Source organism: Phascolarctos cinereus, unplaced genomic scaffold, assembly GCF_003287225.1.
Source record: "Phascolarctos cinereus isolate Bilbo 61053 unplaced genomic scaffold, phaCin_HiC Scaffold_5;HRSCAF=322, whole genome shotgun sequence".
Taxonomy (NCBI): domain Eukaryota; kingdom Metazoa; phylum Chordata; class Mammalia; order Diprotodontia; family Phascolarctidae; genus Phascolarctos; species Phascolarctos cinereus.
In genome coordinates, this window is record NW_027555958.1 from 326,000,343 (window position 1) to 326,024,483 (window position 24,141).

A 24,141-nucleotide genomic window follows, 5' to 3' on the forward strand; every position below is an offset into this window, starting at 1 on the left:
AGTACTGATCAGCATGATCATTAACATGCTTAGTAGAGAAGCAGGTCTCCTCTACTTCTCTTTTTCTAATTCACTTTATTTGGGGATGCAGGTCCCCTTACTTGCTTTCTGGTGCTGGTGTGGGCAGCCCCTACTTTGAATTTGTCTGATCTCTTCTCTTATCCCCCATGGATCCACTCTTCATGCTGGCCCTTGGTGAGTAGGATGGCTTAAAAACAAGCCCTTGGGGATAAGATGCAGATGTCGCCCTGCTGACTTCCCAGAAATGGGGTCCCTGGATGGGCTGTTTGAAATAATCATTTTGGCGTGTTTCATTTTGGAAAGACCATGGTGAGCAGGAGAGATATACTAGGACTCGAGGAGGACAAATATTATGATCTCAAAAAGAAAGGAAGAGAACAGAATCCACAAACTATAGACCAGACAATAATGCTTGCCCTCTTCCTGGCAAAATTCTAAACCTTGTTATCAAAGGGATCACAAAAAGTCAGTATGATTTCATTAAGACCTGGTCTTGCCAGTCTAAACTCGTTTCCTTTTTTGGCAGGGTGATCATGCTGGTAGATAAAGGGGGTGTTGAAGATATTATGTACCTAGATTTTAGCAAATGATTTGACAAAATCATATTAATTGACATTTACATAGCACTTTATAAATATTATCTCATTTTATCTGCACAACAACCCTGGGAGGGAGGTGCTATTATTATCCTCATTTTACAGATGAGTAAACTGAGGGACAGAGAGGTTAAGTGAGTCACCTAAAGCCACACAGCTAGCAAGGGTCTGAGGCTAGATTTGAGCTCAAGTCTTCCTGATTACTTATGTACTACTCTCTCTAATGCAACGCTGCGCTATTCTTGAAGAAAAGATCGGGGGATGTGGTCTAGATGATAATACACTCAGGTGGATTCAGAACTGGTCGAGTAGCAAGTCTTAAAGAATAATCATTAATGGTTCAATATAACCCTGGATTGCAAAGTCTAGTAGAGTGCCTGGGGGTCATTTCCGCTCTTGAGCTGTTGATATTTCTGTCAGTGAATTAGATACAGACATATGTGGAATGCTCATTGAATTTGTAGATGCCCCCAAAGCAGGGAGGGAGGTGGGGTAATTTACTCCCTGGATGACTAAGCTGGGATCCAAAACTAGGTCAACGGTTTATAACACTGGGTTAAATTAAATAAGATGAAGGTGGGGAGGGGCAGGGAGGAGATAGAATTGGATCTGTGAATGAATTGGCAGGGGATCTCCCAGTTTGGAAATTGCTTTCCATCTGCACCTGTTCTGCATTTTAAGTTTTAGCGAGTTGCCCGAGGCATTGAAAGGTTGCCTAGCTTGCCGGCATTGTAAAAAGCTGCTATGTGTCAGGACATGAATCAGGAATATTAGAGTCTTACCGAACACAATGCCTCATCTCTATCCTGGTCTATATGTCAGGGGTGGCAAACTCCAGCTCCAGGTCCAAATCCACCCCTGTTTAGGTACTCCCCTTCCCCACTAACGGTTTTAACCCGGTGGCAATTGTTTGGTGCTCCCTGTTCTTTGTCTCCCCATGATGCATCTCCTTTAGGAAATAGGGATGTTAGAGACAGCCCTAATTAGGGATAACAGGGATACATTTAAAGCCTTAAATGGGCTCAAAAGTCAGGCTGGATATGCAGTTTTGGAAGCCATCTTCATAGAGATGATAATGGAGCCCTTGGGGGGATAATTAGATCATCAATGAGAGAGGACAAAGAGAGGAGAAGAAAGCCCTGGACAGAATTATGGATGGAGGACAAATATGAGCATCAGACTTTAAAGAAATAAACAGTGGGGCAGCTAGGTGGCGTAGTGGTTAGAGCACCGGCCCTGAAGTCAGGAGGACCTGAGTTCAAATCCGGCCTCAGACCAAACACTTGGCACTTACTAGCTGTGTGACCCTGGGCAAGTCACTTAACCCCAATTGCCTAAAAAGCAAAAAAAAAAAAAAGAAAAAAGAAAAATAAGCAATGACAGATAATTAGGGCCATTCAGTTATCATGGTTAGGCCACAATAATATTTAAAAAATGGTAATTGTACCTAAATTAATTTACAGATTTAGTGATATAGCAACTAGTTTATAGATTTAGTGATATATCAATATATCAATTATATATATATATATATACACACACACACACACATCATTATATCAATGCTAAGGGAAAGTATTTTATAGAGGTAGACAAAATAATATTTACTTGGAGGAGCAAAAGATCTTGAAAATCAAGGGAAATAATGAAAAAATAGGAAAGAATGGAGAATAGCACCTCAAGATCTCAAATTATATTATAATGCAGTAATTATAAAAGCTATGATGGATAGACCCTTCCGGTGAATGGTGAAGGGACTGCCCTGATCTAGTGGAAGACAACTGGACATATACTCTTGTTCCTCACCTCTCACCTTTCATAGCAAGGCAGCTTCAGTATATGTGGGCATTGTGTGGATGTGACAAGAGCCATACTAGATGGTCATTACCAGGAGCAAACTCCTAACCCTCACTAACAGTGGGGTAAAATGGAAATAGCACTAGATTTAGAACCAGAGGACTTCTGCTTAAATTCCAGCTCTTTTACTTAATACTATTTAGCTTCTATGAAACTCAGTTTCCTAACTCGTAAAATGAGATCACTGGGGCAGATGAACCCAAAGGCCCCTTTGCTGCCCTAAATCTATGATTGCGTGATCTAGCTCATGAAGAACTTGTGCTTACATCAGCTGAGGCAGCGAGGTGGCACTGTGGCAGAATGCTGGCTGGGTCTGGAGACAGAAAGACCAGAATTCATATCCAGCCTCATGTACTTAGTAGCTGTGTGATCCTGGACAAGTTGCTTAACCTCTGTATGCCTCAATTTTCACAACTATAAAATGGGGCTAATAACAGTGCCTACTTCTCAGAGTTGTTAGGATCAAATAAAATAACATTTATACAGTGTCTGATACATAGTAGGTACTTAATAAATGCTTGTTTCTTCCCTTCTTTCCTAAAGGGTGGAAGGGTTGTTAGCTACTTTGGAAGAATACCTATGGATTCTTCAAAGCATTAAAATAAATCCTGCCCTAACTAACTCCTGGTCTTGACTCTCTTTTGCAGCTTTGGTCAGTGGACAAGCTGGTGAGTTCCTCTTTTCTTTGCTCTTCATGGTCTTTACGTAACCGTGTCATTTCTGCAACCATGGGAGATCTGTTTTTTCTTGTGGGAAGAAGCCTTGTCTGCCTTAGCACCTTTTTGTGAAAGTTCAAGGGATGTGAAAGCGACATCTGCTCTTAATGATGCTAAGGCCAAAAAGTCAGAAATGCTTTGTGGTCATACCCTTTGTCTCTGGCCAACTGGTATGCAAAAATCCTTTATGCTCCCCACGCATTAGCTCTTGGCACCCATCACAGAGTGGTCCCATACTGGAAGGAGAGAAACCTCTGAACGGCGTAATGGATACTCAGGACTTGGGGGGAGGGCAGATTTTTCTCAAAGAAGTACTAGCAGATAAAAACCAAGGAATATATGCATTTTTCGTGGTGTTAAAGGTGACAGCTCCACCCTTCCTTGCCATCTTTGACCACTTTAGGACCTCATAGCGGAAATCTCTGGTGTAATAAGCAGGAGCTGACATAATACAGACAGTCCCGGCTATTTACCTTGGATCATTGAGACAACAACTAAACAACAAAGATTTATAAAGTGCTTGCTGTTTGCCAGGCGCTGTGTAGGCACTGGGTATACAAAGGCCCAAAAAGAAACGGTCCCTGTCTTTAAGGAACTAGCATTCACACACACACACTCACATTCTCAGAAGGCAAATGGAAAACACTATGGCATAGTGAAAGAATTCAGGGCTGATTAGAAAAACATGGGGTCACGACAGAGCTCTGTCTCTTATTGCTTGTGTGACCTTGGGAAAAGTCACTTAAATTCTCTGGGACCCATTATGTTTTTGTTTTCTAATTTATGAAATAAAGGAATTGGATTAGATGATCCCCAAGGTCCTCTGACTGCAAATGCTTCCCACTGCATCATTCTACATTCAAAATAATGGAAGCTGAATCAAGGGAACAATAGATCTGAGGACTGTAGGAATGGAAATGAAAAGAACACTAAAAGACAACTGAACTCTGGCTACTTGGGGCCTCTTGGTTCTCTTCAGAGAACAGAAGCTAAAATGCCCTTGTTTCTTCTCAGTACAGAGGTGTGGGAATACAGGTTCAGGACACAGCATATATTATCAGGGGACAGCACAGTAGTGGCTGCTTTTGCTTACTTTCTTTAGCAATTTAACAATTTTTATTTAATACAAATCATCAATAAAACTTATAACAATAAAATAATACAAGGAGGACAACAAAGCAGAGGCTTTTGAACCTAATGACCATTAGTCCCCAAAATCCCAAAGATATCTATCTATCTAGAGATAGAGACATACAGAAAGATATAGAAGGTTAATAGATAGAGATAGTCATATAGATCTCTAAAGTGACTTAGAGCTCCAGATATGAAGGTTCCTCAGTGAGAAACCCCTCCCAGCCACCCCAATATGTTTTAGTCCTGACAAATTGATTTCTGTCTGACTCTGTCTCTGTCTCTGCCTTTGTCTCTCTTTTTCTGTCTCCCTGTTTCTGTCTGTCTGTCTGTCTGTTTCTCCACTTCTTGCCATTCCTCATGGTAGCATAGCTACCATATTCACCAATTTTACAGGTCAGGCAAGGAGAATTCTTTAGTGTTAGATGGTCCTTCAGTTTTATTTGGTGCAAGATGGGGATAGCACTTCCAGAATTCTCTTCTTCCCTAGTTACCATTGCTGCCACCAATCAATTCTCCCTTTCTTTATGTCTTTGGGATCCAGAAATTACTACCATTAGCCATCTCCATGTCTACCTTTAGGGCAGAAAGCCTTTCGTTTGGAGTGGGAGGAGGGGGTAAAAGTTCTAGCTGCTACCAATGTAAATAGCAATATATTATACTGAATCAGTATTTTACTTGGTTACTGGTAATTACTAATTAATTGCTCATTAGTTTAATTTTTCATTCACTATTGACTTCATCCTTATTCATCTTTCTATGTATCTGTCTCTTTCTATATCTCTCCTTCTTATTCCCTTCCCTCAAGTGGACAATTAAAAAAACAACCAAAATATTCAAAACAAATATGCATGACACAGTAAAAGAAAATCTAACATTAGCCATGTTCAAAAACGTATACCTATTATATATTTTAAGTCTATCATTTCCAAGATAGGATGTGGGTAGCTTGTTTTATTTTTCATCCTCTAGCATCATGGTTTATCATTGCATTGATTTTAATTCTGAAATCTTTTCAAATCATTTTTCTTTATAATGTTTGCCATTGTACACATTATTTTCCTAGTGCTGTTCATTTCATTCTGCATCAACCAATCAATCAATAAACATTTATTAGGCACCTATGATATCCCAGACACTAATGCTAAGCATTGAGGATACAAAAAAAAGGCAAAAGACAGTTAGTCTCTGACCTCAGGGACCTTACAATCTAATGGAGGAGACAACATATATACCAACACATGCAAAGTAAGTTATATACAGAATAAATAGGAAATAATTAACAGAGAGAAGGCATCAGAATTAAGAGGAATTAGGGTTAGCTCATAGAGGCCTTCCCAGTTTTCCTTCTGAAACTATCCATTTCAATACTTCTTATGGCAAAGTTGCATTCTGTATATATATATACACACACACACATATATGTATGTATGCATGTATGTGTATATATCTATCTATGTCTGTCTGTCTATCTATCTATGTATCTATCTATCTATGTATCTATCTATCTGTCTATCTATCTATCTATTTATCTCAATCATTATTGTTTAGCCATTTCCCAATAGGTGGGTGCCCTATTGGTTTGGGTGGTTTTTTTTGCTACTACAAAAGAGCTGCTCTAAATATTTTTTTGCACGTATGAGTCCTTCTCTTTCTTTGATCTCTTTTAGGTATAGGCCTAGTTAGTGGTATTGCTGGGTCAAAGGGGATGGACGTTTCAGTAATTTTTTTTTGTGCATTAATTTATCCTATTCCTTCTAATATTAGGGCTGAGTAGGTGTTAAGAAGTGAGAGAGCATAGAGACACTTGGCTTATCTGTTTATTTATTTCCCATCCTTTGTGAAAGATACGATGTTAAGTACTGAGGGGGAATACAAAGATAAGTAACATATAGCCTCTACCTCTAGGTATGAGAATACAGTAACTCTGATGCAAGGCAACACAGGGAATTCTGTAACACAGACTATGGGACCTCTGAGGAAGGAGACAGGACTTCCACGTGAGATGATGAGGATGGTTTTATTTCAGAAGCAGCATTTTTCTGGGTCTTGGAGGGCCCGTAGGATTTTGATTGGCAGTGACTGAGAATAGGGGATGGCTTTAGTGACTGCAAAGAGAACTTGTGCAAAGACAGGAAAGAGGAATGCCCTCAGAAGGCATGTTTACAGAAGAAAGGGAGGGTCAAGGGGACAAAAGACAACTTCATCTTCCAGCAATTTTAATCAGTGCTAGCCCTGGATATAGTAATGAGAAGGGTTTATGGTGAGTTGCAAGCTGTCTGTGCTCCGTGTTCCCCTACTCTTTTCTTCTATCCCAACCATTGCGTCAATTTAATTCAAATTAACAAGAGTTTTATAGTCAGGAAACTAGGTGGTACAGTGGATAGAATGCTGGGCTTGGCATCAGGAAGATCTGAGTTCAAATCTGGCCTCAGACACTTGCTACCTGTGTGATCCTGAGCTAGTCACTTAACCCCTCTTTGCCTCAGTTTCTCACTTGTAAAATGGGGACACATCTGAGAAGGAAATGGAAAACCATTCCAGTATCTTTGCCAAGAAAACCCCATGGACAATGTCCACGGGATCACATAGAGTTGGACCCCACTGAGCAAAAACAGCAACGACAGTGTATGTCAGCCCCTGTACGAGGTGCTGGAGGCACAAAGACAAAACTGAAAAAGTGTCCACCTTAAAGGTGCTTCTAAACAACATGTACATAGAAAATGAAACATGAAATATAGGCAAAGTAATTTTTTTGAGGGGAAGGCACTAACAACTGTGTGTGTGTGTATGTGATCAGAATAAGCTTCCTCTGTGTGTGTGTGTGTGTGTGTGTGTGTGTGTTTGTGTACCAGAATAAACTTCCTGTAGGAGGTGGTAACTGAGCTTGGTTGGAAGGAAGCTGTTTCTAGGTCATGGAAGCAATCCCTTTTCTATCATTCATATATTAATTTCCAATGTTGGGGCTGCACATATTTTTCATTTTTTCCTTTTCTCATACTCAGCTTTTTCACTAAAACCAAGACCAGTGATTTATATCGATCCTCCATGGACCGCTTTCTTCAAAGGGGAAAGAGTGCTTCTGACATGCAATGGATTACAGTTCTATGCACCAGGGAAAACAAAATGGTACCATAAAGGGAGAATGCTCCAAGAAACCCCTGGAAACAACATAATAGTTAATAATTCTGGGCCATATAAGTGCAAGACCAGCAATTCACCCCTTAGTGACTCTGTAGACTTTATCTTTTGTACAGGTAAGAAAAGAAGTAAATTAATTAAAACATTAAAAGTGGTTTCAGTTTATCTTTCTCTCCCTGGAAACCCCAGGATTTAGATCCCATAACTCAATTCTCCTCCAGGCCTAGGAGCTAAGACTCTGTTACCTCCAGTTCCAGCTTTCATTCTACTGCCTCAGAATTTCTCCTACTAGGGACTGGAAATGTAAATGGGCTAATAGCCAGAGTGACTGTGAAGATAGGATAACCTTTTAAAAAAAATTAATTAATTTTTAGTTTTCATTTAGTTTCATTTAGTTTCATTTTATAAGATTTTGAGTTCCAAATTTTTCCCCTTTCCCAAAATGGCATGCAATCTGATATAGGCTATACAGGTACAATCATATTAAACATATTTCCACATTAGTCCTGTTATAAAGAAGAATCAGAACCAAAGGGAAAAACCACAAGAAAAAAACCAAACAAAGAGGGAAAATAGTATACTTTGATCTGCATTCAGACTCCATACTTTTTTTTTCTGGATGTGGATAGCATTTTCCATCCTGGAATTGTCTTAGATAGTGTCACCTTTGACAAGAAAAGAGAAGCTGAGAAGAGAGGAGTGTTTGGGGTGGGAAAGATAATTGGTTCTATTTTGGACATGTTGAGCATGAGCTGAATTTTTTCGCCTGGGGAAAAGTCAGGGTATACAGAGGTAGCAGTCAGGGCACAGGGGACAGTAGAATCAAGTTTCTAGCTTTGCCCAGGAGAAGGGGCAACCCATTGTCTGGAGAATCCTGAGTGTATCTCTATGGGATTTTTGGGAGGGGAGAGTAATATTTAATAGATTATAGTTTAGTGCAAATATAACTTTCATATGCACTGAGAAACAAAAAAAATTGTGATTTGTTTTATTGCGATATTCACTTTATTGAAATGGTTTCAAACCAATATCTCTGAGGTATACCTGTAGTAGGTACATTATTAAATATCAGATATCACCAGATCATTTTCATTTGAACTCAATCAAAAAAGCTAGGAATTATGAGATTACAGTGATATTAATGATGATGACGATGATGGTAATGTCAATGATGGCAGTTCCCATTTATATAGTTTTTTAGAGTTAGCCTCCAAGCCAGGAGGCTTGATTGGATTCAAGTTTCCCCTTGTATAAAAACTGGCTGTGTGACCATGGGCAAATCATTTAACCTTTCAGTGCTTAGGCAACTCTCTAAGATGATAACTTTAGAAAAAGTGCTCACCCTTGGTAGAGGGATTTCCTCACCAGGGCATTCTTATACCAATGAAAATTAGAAGTATATTCCCTATCTCCAACCTTACATATATTATCTCATTTGATCCTCATATAAACCCAGTGAAATGGGTATTATTTTCATCTTTGTTTTACAGATAAGGAAACTGAGGCTCAGAGAAACTAAGTGAATTTCCCAGAGTCACACAGCTAGTATCTGAAGCAGAATTTGAATCCAATTCTTCCTAACTCCAAGTTCCGTGACACATTCACTAGGCCCCTCTGATTCCAAGTACAATGCTTTTTCTCTTTCCCCACAAATCCAAAATTTTGAGTCTAATCTCCAGAAGCTCTACAGATGGGTTGACAAGCAGTATTTGGGAGAAGAGTATTTGGAGAGAGGGGAATTTGGATCAGGGGATTAAGTCTAATGTTAAGCAGAGGTCACAGGAAAGTCCTGAATATCCTGATGAAGCTTCAGGCAAAGGGCTCCCTGGTCTTCCTTCCTTCAGCATTCCACACAGTAGGCACTTGATAACGGTCTCTTGAATGTATAGAGAAGCCCATCTCCACATAGGTTCTTCAGGATGAGCTTTGTTACAAAGGAATGAATATATTAAACCTCAAAAGGTTTGGAGATTATATGGCTAAGTAACTAATGAATGTGGGTGTGTCTTACAGTTTCTTTGATCCTGAGGATTCCCTACCTTGTATTTGAAGGAGATAGTCTGCTTCTTCGGTGCCAGGAAAAAGATAACAAAACTTTGACCCGTGTGACATACTACAAGAATGGAAAACCCTTCTCTGCTTTTAACCAAAGCTCAGATGTCTTTATCCCACAAGCAAATTTAAGTAACAGCGGTCTGTTTTACTGTACTGCATTCAAACATATATCATGGAAGATTGTATCAAGTCCAGTGAATCTGCACATCCGTGGTATGACTGCCGTTCCTATGGGGAAAGGGATAAGGACACTCAGTGGCAGGGTCACTGATTTGGTAGAGAGGGATGAACATGACAAAGAGATATCTTATGGATTGACCATTGATGGAAACTCAGACTGGGTGGGTAATATTCCTTCTTTAAGGAGCTGGGAAAGCAGGAGTTAAAGCAACCAGGAGAAGAGAAACTGGGTTGGGGAGGGTGCTGCACATGGATGTGTCTCTTTGTCTCGCTAAGCATCTGCAAGTGTTGAAAAACCAAGGCTCACTTCTTTGTTGGACTCTTTTCTCTAGAGCTGTTTTCACGTCCGGTGCTGAAAACAACAGACTCCCAGCCCATAGAGGGGAGTCTGGTGACTCTAAGGTGTGAGATCTGGATCCCTCCAGAGAAGTCAAGCATCCAACTTCTCTTCTCCTTCTTCAGAGATCCCGGGGTCATCCTATTGGGCCAAGCCAGAGCCCAAGAGCTCCAAATCTCAAAATTCTGGAGGGAAGACTCAGGACCTTACTGGTGTGAGGTAGAAACTGTGTCTTCTCGGGTCTGCAAACAGAGTCAACGAATAATGATGAGTGCAAGGAGTAAGTGTGAGGGAGAGAAGTCTAATAGGTCTGGAGTTAAGAAAAGGGAGGCTGGGTAAATGGTTATCATCTTGGCATTAAATCCTATTCTATGTGACTTTTCCTGTCCCTAGCATAGGAATGGGATCCTTACTAGAGAGGGGGGGCTCCTCTTCTTAAGTGAAACATCAGGAATGGGTTGAGAACCACAAGAATCCAAGGCAAGAGATATAGACAATATTTTGCTTCCACCTCCAGGTCCCCACTATTTTCAATGTCTCACAGACAAACTCTTCCCCAACATTCATATGTATATATCTTTCTCTTTGTCTCTCTGTCTCTCTCTCTCTCTCTGTGTTGAGAGGGAGAGAGATGTACTCTAAACTGAGATTGCCCCTGTTGACTCAGATGAGCAAAATTTCAGGATAGTAGGACAATGGAGTAGGACCTTTGGGAAAGGGGATCCATTATGACAATAAACAATCTGAGAATCTACCACATGTAACACGTCATGATAGGCACTGGGGATACAAAGAGGAATACAGTGTAAGTTCCTTTCCATCAAGGTGTCTACAATCTAGTTGGGGAGTTATAAAAAGAGGAAATAAGGGAGCATATGCTAAGGGCCAAGATAATATGGAAATAAATGGGTTCAATATTCAATAAGCATTTATTAAACATCTCTCCCTATCAAGATATTGCTGGGAGATGGAGCTAGAAGTGGGGTAGAGAAGCTTGGCTTGATATATGGCCAATCTCTGTCCTTCAAAAATAGCACAGGGGCAGCTAGGTGGTGCAGTGGGTAGAGCACCAGATTTGGATTCAGGAGGACCTGAGTTCAAATCTGGCCTCAGACACATAACGCTTACTAGCTATGTGACTCTGGGAAAGTCACTTAACCCCATTGCCTAGCCAAAAAAAAAAATAGCAGAGGCAAATCTGTCAGGAGAACTAGCCTCCCATAGAGAGGTCCAACCCTATTTAATCTTGGATAATTGATGCCATTGGCACGGGGTTAGAAAGTTAGCTAGGATTAGAAAGTTCATAAGGCTTGGGTTAAGAGGAGTGAGGGTACTATTTCCTCCCCAGGAGTGGTTTTGGAAGTGTTCTTTACCCTCGTCCCTCAACATCCGATCCTGCAACATTTTGTATTTCCTCCACCCTGCCCATCCATTTCAGTACCTCAAATGCTTGTTTTAGCCTCTTCCCCAACCCTCAAGTCCCCCATAGTAGAGGACCTCACAAATTATTATGTGTTCATCTAGGAATCCCCATCTCTGGAGTCCACATGGAGGTGCAACCTCATGGAGGGCATGTGATGGAAGGGCAGAAGCTGGTCCTTCTTTGCTCAGTAGTTGAAGGCTCAGGGGCCATCACATTCTCCTGGCACAGAGAGGGCACAGAAGCCATTCTGGGGAAGAAGACCCTGCGCTCAATGGTAGCAGAGTTTGTATTTTCTGCTGTGAAGGAGAGTGATGCTGGGAAATACTACTGCACAGCTGACCACAACAGTAGCCTTATTCCCAGCCATTCTGTGAGCATCACTGTGAGAAGTGAGTATCTCCATTCCGCTCCTCTCTTTTCTTCTTCCCTCTCTTCTTCCCTATCCCTTTTCCTCCTTCCTTCCTTCCTTCCTTCCTTCCTTCCTTCCTTCCTTCCTTCCTTCCTTCCTTCCTTCCTTCCTTCCTGGTGGTCCCCTCTTTCCCAGGGACTCGTCATATTAGTGTGGACACCTGTTCAATTTAACTTACCTAGCAGCTCAGAACTCCTGAGCTCCAATGATCTACTGGCTTCCCCAGTAGCAGGAATTGTAGATTCATGCCACTATACCTGGCCTTCAGTCATTGTTTCTTAAATAGACATGAAAGAGTCCTAGGGGATGTGTTGGTATTTAGACCATCTATTCCTTTACTAGATTTATGAAGATTCCTTAGGATACAAGCTATGGAGTTTGGTAATTACAGATACAAAATATAACTGTAAAAATTCAGCTTATGGGAGAAAAAGTTTGCTTAGCAGTCCCTCAGTCAAACCCATTCTTGGCCCGGATCCTTTCTTGGCACTTCAGAAAGTTTCCATTTTATTCTAGTTTCTCCCTGCTTCTACTCCCAGCCCAAGCTGGGTTCCCATTGAACTCCCCTGTCCAACTTCTCTTTTCTAGGTCCCTCTTCTTTCAGTCCAGATTGAATTGTTCCTCCAGTTTTCTGAATTTCTTTGTTCCCAGGCATAAGCTGAAAATGAAAAGATTCCAAGAAAAGAGATACAGATAGGATAATGTTTTTCTAAGAATCACCATCTCTAGAGTCCACATAGTACTTTAAGGACTATGCAATGGGAGGACAGAGGCAGGAAGCATTGAGAGTGCCACATTCATCAGGCGTAGAGAGAGCATTGGAGGTAGCCCAGGAAAGAAGCCTTGGTGTTTACTAAAAGCAGATTTTGAACTCTGATGGGAAGGAGGGTGGTGGCAGCAAAATGAACTGACATTCTCCTTTTCTCCAACAATGCTCTGACTCCCTGGATTACCTGGGTTGCCCTTAGATTTATGATCTGCTGAAGGCCCCAAGCTGACATTTTTACCTCCTGTAGACTCATTGAAGGCATCTTTGGGACGCTTCCAATGGCAATCAGGACAACAGAGATAACTAGACCTTATCCCTTCCCCAATGTCTTCTGCTAAGCCCCAGAGCCCCTCATGTGCCCTTCCTCTCAGACTTCTTTTCCACTTTTTATGCCACAGGGTCCCAGTCCAGATGAGGCAATAGGTTTTTTGCCCCAGGAGATTCCAGGCCCCGTGTTTCTCTTCTTTAAGGCTCATACTGTCCTCTGTGCCTGCAGGGAATGGAAGGGGCCCACTTGTGGCAGGAATCACCACGCCTCTGGTCAGTGCTCTCGGGCTTACTGCTATTGCTCTTCTAGTTTACTTCAAGCTCCGAAGGAAATCAGGTTTGTCGCCCTCTGTTTTCCCTTTGTCACAGCCAGAGACAGTGTGGTACACGTTGTACTAGAAGTCAGCAGCCCTGGGTTTAAGGCCCAGCTCTGACACTCAGAAGTTCCCTATACCAGTGAAAGCACTGGATGAGTCCTCAGCCTAGAGCTGAAGGAAGTGAGGTGCAGAGAGCTATCCTGACTCCAAATCCTTCACTCTTTACACTATACTGTGCTGACTCTCTGCAATGTAGTCCCTGCTCCTAACTTGCTTACCGTCTAACAACTTATCACAGTGGTTAGACTGCTGGGTCTGGAGTCAGGAAGACCTGAGTTCAAAACCAGCTTCAGATACTTAACTGTGACCTGGGCAAGTTACATACACAAGTAATATTTGTAAAGCACTTGGCATGGTACCTCACCCATAGTAGATTCCTTGAGAAGGAGGGGATAAGTACAAAAGAGAGAACCTTCCCAAGGCACTATGGGAAATGTCAGGAGGGAGGGATCTTTTTTTAGCTTGAAGAGGGAATGAGGCTTCATGGGAAGACTTCATGGCCTGGGCAGCAAAGGGGAGACCTTTCAAAAGGCTGAGATGGGGAAGAGGTCATTCTGGCATGTGGAGTAGCTTGGGCAAAGACACAGAGGTGGGAGATGGATAAACAAGGACTGGGGATGGGGAGTCTTTTGGCTGGAATGTAGGTACATGAAAGGAACAATGTGATGGAAACCCAGGCTGGAGCCCAATTATGTGGGGCCTTCCATGCCAGGATATGAAGATTCTGCTTTATTTGGTAGGTAATGGGAAGCCACTGAAGACCAGAGAGGACAGTCTGTGGAGGAATGATGGAAACCTCAAGGAGGGTAGCCCAAGTTTCAGTTTTGAGTTCTTTGTTCTCCCTCCATGTGAGGTGTTTCCTTAGAAGTTTTTAAAAAAACCTTCCTTAGGAAGGTTTATTTTGGGGTTGTTTTTGCCTCTGAGCAGAGGGGAAGGGAAGGAGAATAAGCAGCTATCTAGTACCTACTATGTGATAGGCTCTGTGTTAAGTGCTTTACAAATACCTCATTTGATCTTCACAACCCCAAAAGGTAGGTGCTGTTATTGTCCTCATTTTACAGTTGAGGAAAGGCAAACAGTTAAGTGACTTGCCCAGGATAACACACCTAGTAAATGCCTGAGGTCTTATTGGACTCAGGTCTTTCTGACTCTAGACCAGGCACTCTCTTCACCATGTACCTAGCTGCCTCTTAGTCCTTTGGGGTTTTAGTGGTAATTACCACATGTTCCTCTTTGAAGACCTCACCATCAGTTCCCCTAATTATTAACCAAACTGAGCTTGAGCCTTCCCCTTCTTGTAATGTGATCATTTAAAAGAATATTAGGACTAGAAGGCACCTGGTCCAATACCCCCTCCTTCATTTGACAAATGGGGAAACTGAAGTCCAGAAAAGTTATTTGCCCAAGATCACAGTCAGTACTGAAGCTGAGTCTTCTGACTTAAAGTCCAGCTAGCTCCATTTCTGATACTCTATGCTAGAAAAAAATCTCAACATAGACTTCAAGATTACAAGCTAAATAATATACTTTTCTAGGGAGAAATTTTTGATAAATTTTAAATGCAAATTATTAAAAATACTAATTAAACTAGGGAATTGATTGTTGTTTTTGAATACTGGTAATAGAGTAGAGAATCAATTTCAGCACCAGTGGTCAGTCAACTAGCAAGAATTTTCTCAAAGGGAAGAGGGGTAATACTGGTTATTCTGAGCCTCAGCCCAGGAGCCATTTTCAGAGGTACAGAAGATACCTTGATAGCTGGGGAATGTAGTGACTTCTGCCCCAGGGTGTGAGAAGATATTTTTGCATCTTAAAAGAAAGTATTAAAATTACTGAGTCATTTCTGAGGGAACTTCTGTTTGCTCTTCAGGGTTAATTTCACTTCCTCAATATGAGTATATTTTTCCAAGCATTTCTGAGAAATGAGGGTCAACTTTGGGAACTATAGTCAAATGAGAAATATAGACAATTTAGTGAAATTTTGTGAGGAAGGATGAAACTGCAAATTATGGGACAAAATATGATAATGTAATTGAGAAGATCTCTCCTTGGTCATCTGCTGTTGACATTTCATGCCTCAATGAAGTCATAGATAGCAAGCTTGTCAAATTGTAGATGACAAGATGGGAAGGTGGGGTACCTAACATGATGGATGTTAGAGCTCATGACAGGCTATATGATAGACCAGATCTAATTAGGTTGAATTTAATGGTGATAAATGTTAAAGTCTTCATTTGTGATCAAGTAATCAACTTTACAAATAGAGGATGGAGTAGGCATAGCTAGAGCTGAAAGAGCTCTGGGTTTTTAAGCAGACTACAGTCTCAAAATGAGCCCAAAGTAGAGAGATTTCTAGTCAAGACATCCATTAGATTAGACGCTTTCTGCTATCCCTTCTGAGTCTGAGATTTTGTGATGACTTTCAATGGTAGGGAACTCATTACTTTTCAAGGCAGGACTTTTCCTCTTTTTACATCTCTGTAACTGACAAGAAGTTTTTCTGTGTGTCACAGTGGATAGAGCACCAGCCCTGAAGTCAGGAGGATCCGTGTTCAAATCCGGCCTCAGACCAAACACATGACATTTACTAGCTGTGTGACCCTGGGCAAGTCACTTAACCCCAATTGCCTTAAAAAAAAGAAGTTTTTCCTTATGTTGAATAAAAATCATCTGTAGTATGATTTCTGTTCATTGTTCCCAGTTCTAAACTCTAAAACCAATAGAAAATTGGTCAATAAAAACTACATAAAAATCTTTCAAAAGATATTAATTTATCCCTTCCTGCCACTCCTCAACAAGGCTCCTCAGTTTCACTTTCTTTGTCCCTTACCTTTACTCCCTGACCCAGCCTGGGAAGACCTTGCTGATGGTGTGAGCCTTACCATCACCATATATTTTTTGCAACTCCAACTGAGTGGGACCATTTGATTCAATGGATTCTTGAGAGCTTTGGATGAAAGAGTGCTATGAGACACAGAAAGATATTCTATTTTTGGGGACAATGACAGAACTGAATGTGAATGATGTGGTCAGGGGAAAAAAACCCTAGGAGAAAGGAGGATTATAGTGACACAGGGCTTTAGGGAGCCAGTAGCCAAGAGGGCACAGAGAATTCTGGATGATTTATGGGGTAATAACACCAAATAGATTTTTTTCCCCTTCAGTTTCCCACCTAGTGGTGGAACTAGCTCAAGAGTAAGTCAGGAAAGCTGGGGACAGTGACAGAGGATGAGCCCAAGCCAGGAAAACATGGTGTCAGACACATATTGGCTGTGTGACCTATTGTAACCCACTTAACCTTTCAGTGCTTTAGGGCCAGGGGTGTCAAGCTCTGGGAAGCCCACAAAACTCCCAAGAACAGGCCTAATCATATTAAAATGTAATTGGGAAATGTTTAATGAAATAAATAAAAAGACAATACAACAGATAATGTTAATTTGTGATTTTCTAAGTTAATATGTGGGCAGCAAGGATCCATTTATATTTGCTTTCAACACCACTGAGTCTAGACAGTTCTCCAAGAATATGAGTTGACCCTATACCAGTGAAATCAGTGGGTCCAGTGCCCATGCCTAGAAATTTGCAAATAGTGAAATTGACATTTCTCATTTTCAAGTCTATGCACATACACTAAGTGCCTGCTTTGTGTAGACAGGTAGTATGATGGGAATAACCATGACATCTGAGTACAAGGATCTGGGTTTGAGTTCAGGCTCTACCATTATATACATATACATATACCTATACCTATACCTATATATATATATATACATACATACATATATATGTATATATATATATATATGTATGTTATACACACACACATATACACAAACTCAAAACTTTCAGCTTGAAATCTTTCAATGGCTCCTTATTAGGTAAAATTCAAATGCTTTTTGACTGACGTTGAGGGTCGTCCTCAATCTGGTCCCATCCTAACCTTCTATTCATCACTAGAATTAAGAAATGGAACTCTCTTCTGGGGTTAAGAGGGGCAGCATCTAAATCAGGATATAAGTAAATGCAAATGAAAAGGTCATGAAATGTTGGCGGCAGGGTTTCTTCAGGGCACCAAAATCTGAGGGCCTGAGATAAGAGCTAGAAACCAGTAGAAGAAGTGGAGATCCATGAGTGGGTTAGTTAACGCTATCTCTGGAGGCTAGAACGTGGGGAGCTGATGGTGATACCTGATATGTCTCCCCAAAGCTTTGGCCCTTTCATGGCATCTATGTGAATCTTCTGCCTCCAATGGGTTCTGATACGATAGCGTGATTAAAAGCAGGGTCCTCGATGCTGCCTCCTGACTTAGCTGGACCAAGAAGGCCACAGGCTTGGACATTAGTTTACACTAATTCCCTCCATGAATTCTACACTCAGTCAAGCTGGACTGCTTACCATTTCAAACCACTCCTTATGCCTTCTTGTCTCTGCCTTTGTTCATGCTACTACTTATGCTGGGGATACCCTCTTCCCTGGCTGCTGAATTCCTCTTCATCCTTAAAAACCTATCTCAAATGGTACCTCCTCCAGAAGTATTCCCATATTTCTTCACTCAGTAATGACTTTTCAATCTTTGGGTCCCATGTAATACTATGCATCTTTCTCATGTAACCAATATGGATTGTTTCGTACTATAGGCATGTGCCATATCCACCTAATAGACTTCGAACTCCATGAGGGCAGGGACAGTGACTTATCTAAACTTGGCATCTCCCGTAGGGCAGGGCCCTGCACATAGTAGGTCCTTCATAAATGTCCAGCTTGTTGGCACATGTAGCAACCAGCCCATGGCCTTTGGGAGCTTAAAGTCTTATTGAGGAGACAAGATTCAGGCTTATGAAACAATTAGAGAACAATATAATAATTTGCAGTGTAAAAACTTAATTTAGCTTCTAATCTCAGGATCCAGTGAACTGACAAAGTAACACATGGCCAGCTGATTGCAAGTGCTTGAGCCTTCCAGTCATATTGTATACATACACACATATACATACATATATGTATTTACATATGCATATGTGTGTGTGTGTGTATATATATATATATATATATATATGTACATGTACACATAGACATTTTAGCACCCAGCACAGCCTTGACAAAATATAGCTTGAGGAACCAGCATAAAACTCACCCTTAAATCAACTTTTTACAAATTCAGTTGGTTTGGCTCAGGGGAATAGAATGAGAGAGATAGCATACATATATATATATATGTGTATATACATATACATATATATATATGTATATACATATATATGTGTGTGTATATATATGTATATACATATATATACACACACATACATACACACACACACACACACATATATATATATATATATATATATATATATATCTTTGTAAACTTTATAAAGTGCTATATAAATGCTAGCTATTATTATGACTAGAAGTGAATTGTAGAAGTTGGATAGAGCAGGCCTGGAGACAGGAAGACCTGAATTCAAATCTAGCTTCAGACATATGCTAGCTATGTGATCCTGGGCAAGTCACTTAACCCTTGTCTGACTCAGTTTCTTCCTTGGTAAAATGAGGATAACAATAGCACCTGCCTCCCAAGGTTGTTGTGCAGATCAAATGAGATAACATTTGTGAAGTACTTTGCAAACCTCAAAGTCTTATATAAATGCAAGTTATTATTAAACTTCAAGATACAAGGTTCTGTGTTGTGGAGACACTGAATCATTTAGTAGTTTACTATTTTATTAAATGAAATGATATACATGTATATATACGTGTGTGTGTGTGTGTGTGTGTGTATGTGTAATCACTACAAAGCAATAATATTTATTAAGTGCTTGGAACACCATAGACCCTTAATAAATGTTTGCTTCCCTCCCTCCCCCAACTAATTATTTTTGCTAACTGGGTGCTAAACTCAGTTGTTTCTAAAAGAATTTCAGTTTTTTCAGTGCCCCCTAAGTTTTGGTGCCTTGAGGGAAAGCCCCAGTTGAACTGAAGTAGTGGCAGATCTGCCAGAGAGACAACATCTATTGACACATTTTTCTACTTGGCTTTTCAGGGGAAAATTCTTCCACAGACCTGGCCAGGTGAGGCCTCTACCTTTTCCTGCTACTGTTTTATTTAAGGTTGTTCACAGTGCAGAAATACGGAATTTAGTCCGGTAACTCCTATTTATCTCAGCGACTGGACATGTCTTGTTCCTGTCTTAAACCCCTCTGGGTGTGTAAAATCCATTTCTTGGATACCATCCTCCTCCCACCTTCTCCCACTCCCACTCAGTCCCTGAGGTATATATTTTCTGTACTCTGCTTGCAGCTGGTGTTAATATAGTATTTATTTCTTTGACTCACTGCCCTATTCAATGCTATCCATTTATCTATATATCTTCTGTCCATGTCAGTAACTCAGGTTATGGGTTGCAATCCCACTGGACCTCTCACCACTCATAGCATGATCTGTATTTATCTAAGTCACTCTAAGCATGGCACAGTCCAAGATCAAGTCTAGGCATATGCTGAGCTCATGTCTTTTGAGAATAATGTCATCTACTTCCCTACCCTCTCAAGCAGACGAGGAGCTGCAATGTGACTAAAGGGACCTTACTATCTGGCCCCTGGCCCTAAGCTGCCTGATCTACTCCAACCAATTCTACCATTAAGTGGGAACCTGAAAGGGGAAAAATCTGCTTGGTGTTATCACCCTATAAATCACCCAGAATTCTCTGTGCCCTCTTGGCTGCTGGTTTCCCTAAAGCCCAGTGTCACTACAATTCTCCTTTCTCTCAGGATTTTTCCCATGACCACATCATTCACATTTAGTTCTGTCATTGTCTCCCAAAATAGTATGTCTTTCTGTGCCTCATAGGAGCCCTCCCATCCAAATCTCCCAAGAAATCATGGAATCAAATGCACCTACTTGTTTGGAGCTGCAAGAAATACATAGTGATGGTAAGGCTAATACCATCAGCGAGGTCTTCCCAAGGTGGGCTCAGAGAGTAGAAGGAGGGGAGAAGGAAATGGAAACTGAGGAGCCTTGTTGAGAAGGGGGTGGAGATCAATGAATATTATCCTTTAAAAAGACTTTTATATGGTATTGACCAATTGTACACTGGTCTCAGAGTACAGAACCAGCACAATGGGTAGAAATCATACTGTGGATAGTTTTTATTCAGCATAACATGTTAGTTAGAGAGGTATAAAGAAAGTAAAATGCATTGCCTTGAAGGGTAGTGAGATTCTCATCATTGGAGATCATCACAAAATCTCAGAATTGGAAAGGATGTCAGAGGGCATTGAATCTAATGTTTATTTGGACTAGAAATCTCTCTATAACACACTCAATAAATGATCATTAGATTTTATTTGCAGAACTCCAAGGTAGAACCCACTATCCTACTACTTCCTGATGCAGGCCATTCCATATTTGAACAGAAAAGGAAAGTCTGGGACTTCCTTCCCCATTAAATTTCCTCTTATTAGTTTTGGCTCAGTGTTCCAGCATTGTTTGGTATATTTCATTCAGGTAAAGGGTTGGAGAAGAATACACTTCTGATGTCCAACCCTAAGATTCTATGAATGTGAGGTAAGTCCTGTAAGGTCTTTATAACCACCTCAAGTTTGAATAGTCAGGGAGTTGGCTGGAAAAATACCCAGCAGCCTCCTAGACGGCATCATTTTCTATTCCAGAGACGCCTGTTATTGGAGATGTGGTCTATTCAGAGGTCTGGAGTACACAGCAGGGAAAAGAAGGTACAGGTGAGAAACTAGGAGTAGTTATGACTGAAGAGTATTTTGTTAGAGCTTAGAGTACAGGCTTGTATCAGTAGATATTGACATCCTTCAGTTGTTTGTCAAGGTGGTAGATGTGAGAACTGTCCTCTGCTCTGCTGTGAGAGGGACTATCTACCTCCCTTTTTTGATGCCTCACCTTCTGCCTGCCTCTGCTTCTTCAGCCACTCCTCCATCCCTATGTGTGGTAGCACAGACTGGGAATCTGTCACTTGGTACATGTAACATATCCCCGCCTGTCCTACATGAGCTTAGCTTACAGTAGCGTAGCCACAGAGCTGTTTTCCTAGGCTACTGAAGTTCATCATTCCCTCATGGCCTGAGCAGCAGAACTGTGCAAACAGAGAATGTACCCACCGACTCTTCTATGCTGGAGGGTCTAGCTGCATTCTCTATGCTTTATTTTAACATTCATTTTCTAAAATATTGAGTTCTGGGGCAGTTAGTGGATAGAGCACCAGTGCTGAAGTCAGAAGGACCTGAGGTCAAATCTGGCCTCAGACCAAGGACTTGACACTTACTAGCTGTGTGACCCTGGGCAGGTCACTTAACCCCAATTGCCTGAAAATAAAAATAAATAAAATATTGAGTTCCAAATTCTCTCCCTCTCTTTAGCCCCTCCCCCATCCATTGAGAAGGCAAGCAATGTGATATCAATTATACATGTGAAGTCTTGCAAAACATATTTCTGTATTAGCCAGACTGACTACATTATACGCAATTTTTGCTTTTGGTCTTCTCTCAGGACCTAGGCAAGGAGCTCCCTCCAGGTCCCTTCGGTAGCAAGTTAAGGAGACACATAGATTTCTCTATCTTTGTTACTGTCTTACTGGAAAACTGTTAAGGAACTTGGAGGCCTATCTGACCCCCTGTTTGGCCTCCGGTTTCTAGGGTGTAAACTGAAGAGAATCAAACTTGCCCCCTTTCTCTCACTGTAGTCCCTTTCCATAGAATAGTACTAATGGGCAAATTAAGAGCTACAAGCTGTTTTTGAGTTTGCGTCAGGGTAAGTTTCTGATCACGGGTGAGGTTTTTTCTTTTTTACAATTAATGGAGAACACAAACAGGCATCAACTAAGGTGGCACTGGTTAGGAAATTCTCACGCTCACATAAACAAGATGCTAAAATGTGAAGGCAAGAATCAGAGATTAGAAGAAGAAAAAACTTTGTTAATGGAATATCGGGAGACAATTTTCTGTGTCTATGGAGTCTTGACAAGGACTTAGCAAAAGGTGGGTTAAAGGATGGCTAAAACAGAAAGCTGAGACTATTGGAACAGAGTAGAAGTAGGAGAATGGAATAGCCTTTTAAAGAGAGAGGACAGTGACCAGTGGAAAAGGTCCAGTGTATCCTGGGCTCTAGGAGGATAGAATGTAAGCTCTAAGCTGGAACACTATTACCTTCACTTAACTCCCCTCTTTTCTCCACAGTAGATGCTTCAGGGAAGCCTCCAGATGACAATGTGAGTCAAATTCCCTGGTTTCCCAACCCCATTCCCTTTCTGTCCCTTCTCTAGGGCTTTACATTTGTATTTTGTTTCCCAGGACAACTCAATCATCTACTCTGTCGTGAAGAAGGAAGAAGCTCAACTGGGAATTCCCAGCCTGTGAATGAGAGCAATGGAGATACTACCGATGGCTTTTAAAATGTCCTACTCTCATGACCAAACCATGAGCCGTGGGTTCACACTTAGCATATTCTTTAAAGATCTTTGAGTCTATTACTTCACCTGTCCTTTCAGGATTCCTCTTTCATCTGTTCCTTGGAGAAGCTGGCACAGCTATGAGAAAATGTAGGCAGGAAGTCCAGGACTCCAGAGAGAACCCATGACTTTTCATTTCATGCTTTTCTGACCCGTGTCTGATCAGTTGTGTTCCTGAAGGGCTGAAGACATTGAAGCAGAGGTGCCTCATTGGGAAAACTGATATAAAGGCATGCACATATATACACATATGCACACATATATTTGTATGTGTGTATATGTATATACTGGAGAGGGAAATGGCAAACTACTTCAGTATCTTTGCCAAGAAAACTCCATGTCATGAAGAGTTGGACATGACTGAAATGAATGAACAAGAAAAAATATGTGTACGCATATAATAATAAGAAGCACATGCACAATAATACACACATAATATATATATATATATATATATATATATAGAGAGAGAGAGAGAGAGAGAGACACACACACACACACACACACACACACATGATAATAATAATAAGCACATAATAAATACCATAGGATAGTATAGAACTTGGATCTGAGTTTTCATTGACATAGGGAACTCCCAGATGAGGTAATTCCTCCTACTGCTTCAAATCAGTTCTTTCTCTGCATATATATGCAGATCTATATTTATATGTATAGATAGATACATAAATACTTTCAGATTTTCCCTCCTGTTCATTGGTACCGTTTTGGGTATTTTTTTTCCATCAGCCATTACCTTCTTTTGACTGTGGTGATCATCTTTACAATACTACTAACGTATGAATTGTTACCCATAAAAGTAGCACTCAAGTCTATATCATGGTCATCATTATTATTGTCATTGTATCATCATGATTCCTTATTGTATTCTGAAATAAATTGAAAGTATAACCCTACCCCCTCATTTTGGGAGCCTCCTTTTTAAGCAGAAGAAATATTTGTATTAAGTATAGTTTATCATAATCTTTAAATTTTTTTTTATGGTTTATTGTATTTTTTTGTTTGCATGTTGAGCTAATAGTTTTCTTTGAAGTACAGCCACTTGTAGCCTCATAAATTTGTTTCCTAAAAGTGTAACTGGTGTTTCGTTCTTTTCTCATGATTTATGTAAAAGTTCCTGACCCACCCCCACTCTTAAGCTAACACTAGTTCTTTGTCAAGGTTGTTCTCAGGTAATTTATTAGTGCTGGAGCAGAGCAGACTGACAATCCTGAGATGATCATTACCTCCCAAAGTCACTGACTGCATATCATCTGTAGGTTAATAATGGGAAGCAGGTCTCTAAATTTTCTGACCAGAAAGCAAGTGCCTGCATCAGAGGCCACTGAGCATCCTGAATGTATGTCAAGACTGAGTTGCCCCAAAGACCAAT

General features: G+C 40.8%; 1 protein-coding gene across 3 annotated transcripts; it reads left to right on the top strand.

Moving 5' to 3' along the window:
- Positions 1-23,846, top strand: FCRL4 (Fc receptor like 4). Of its 3 annotated transcripts, none has more exons than XM_020991468.2 (12): positions 1-195; positions 3,122-3,142; positions 7,327-7,578; positions 9,476-9,730; positions 10,030-10,314; positions 11,559-11,846; positions 13,132-13,239; positions 19,320-19,347; positions 20,126-20,208; positions 20,947-21,015; positions 22,480-22,511; positions 22,594-23,846. In XM_020991468.2, the coding sequence occupies exons 1-12, from the start codon at positions 168-170 to the stop codon at positions 22,657-22,659; spliced, it is 1,515 nt and encodes a 504-aa protein (XP_020847127.1). In that variant the 5' UTR covers positions 1-167; the 3' UTR covers positions 22,660-23,846. The 3 variants fall into 3 exon arrangements, with proteins under 3 accessions (XP_020847127.1, XP_020847128.1, XP_020847130.1); XM_020991469.2 differs by having other exon boundaries at positions 22,483-22,511; XM_020991471.2 differs by lacking the exons at positions 19,320-19,347; positions 20,126-20,208.
- The last annotated feature ends 295 nt before the right edge of the window (positions 23,847-24,141 follow it).

Coding starts and splice junctions, on each gene's coding strand:
- FCRL4 (XM_020991468.2), top strand. CDS start 168: ATGGATCCACTCTTCATGCTGGCCCTTG. Junction 3,143..7,326: donor TTTGGTCAGTGGACAAGCTG/GTGAGTTCCTCT, acceptor TCTCATACTCAG/CTTTTTCACTAAAACCAAGA. Junction 22,512..22,593: donor GGAAGCCTCCAGATGACAAT/GTGAGTCAAATT, acceptor TTTGTTTCCCAG/GACAACTCAATCATCTACTC.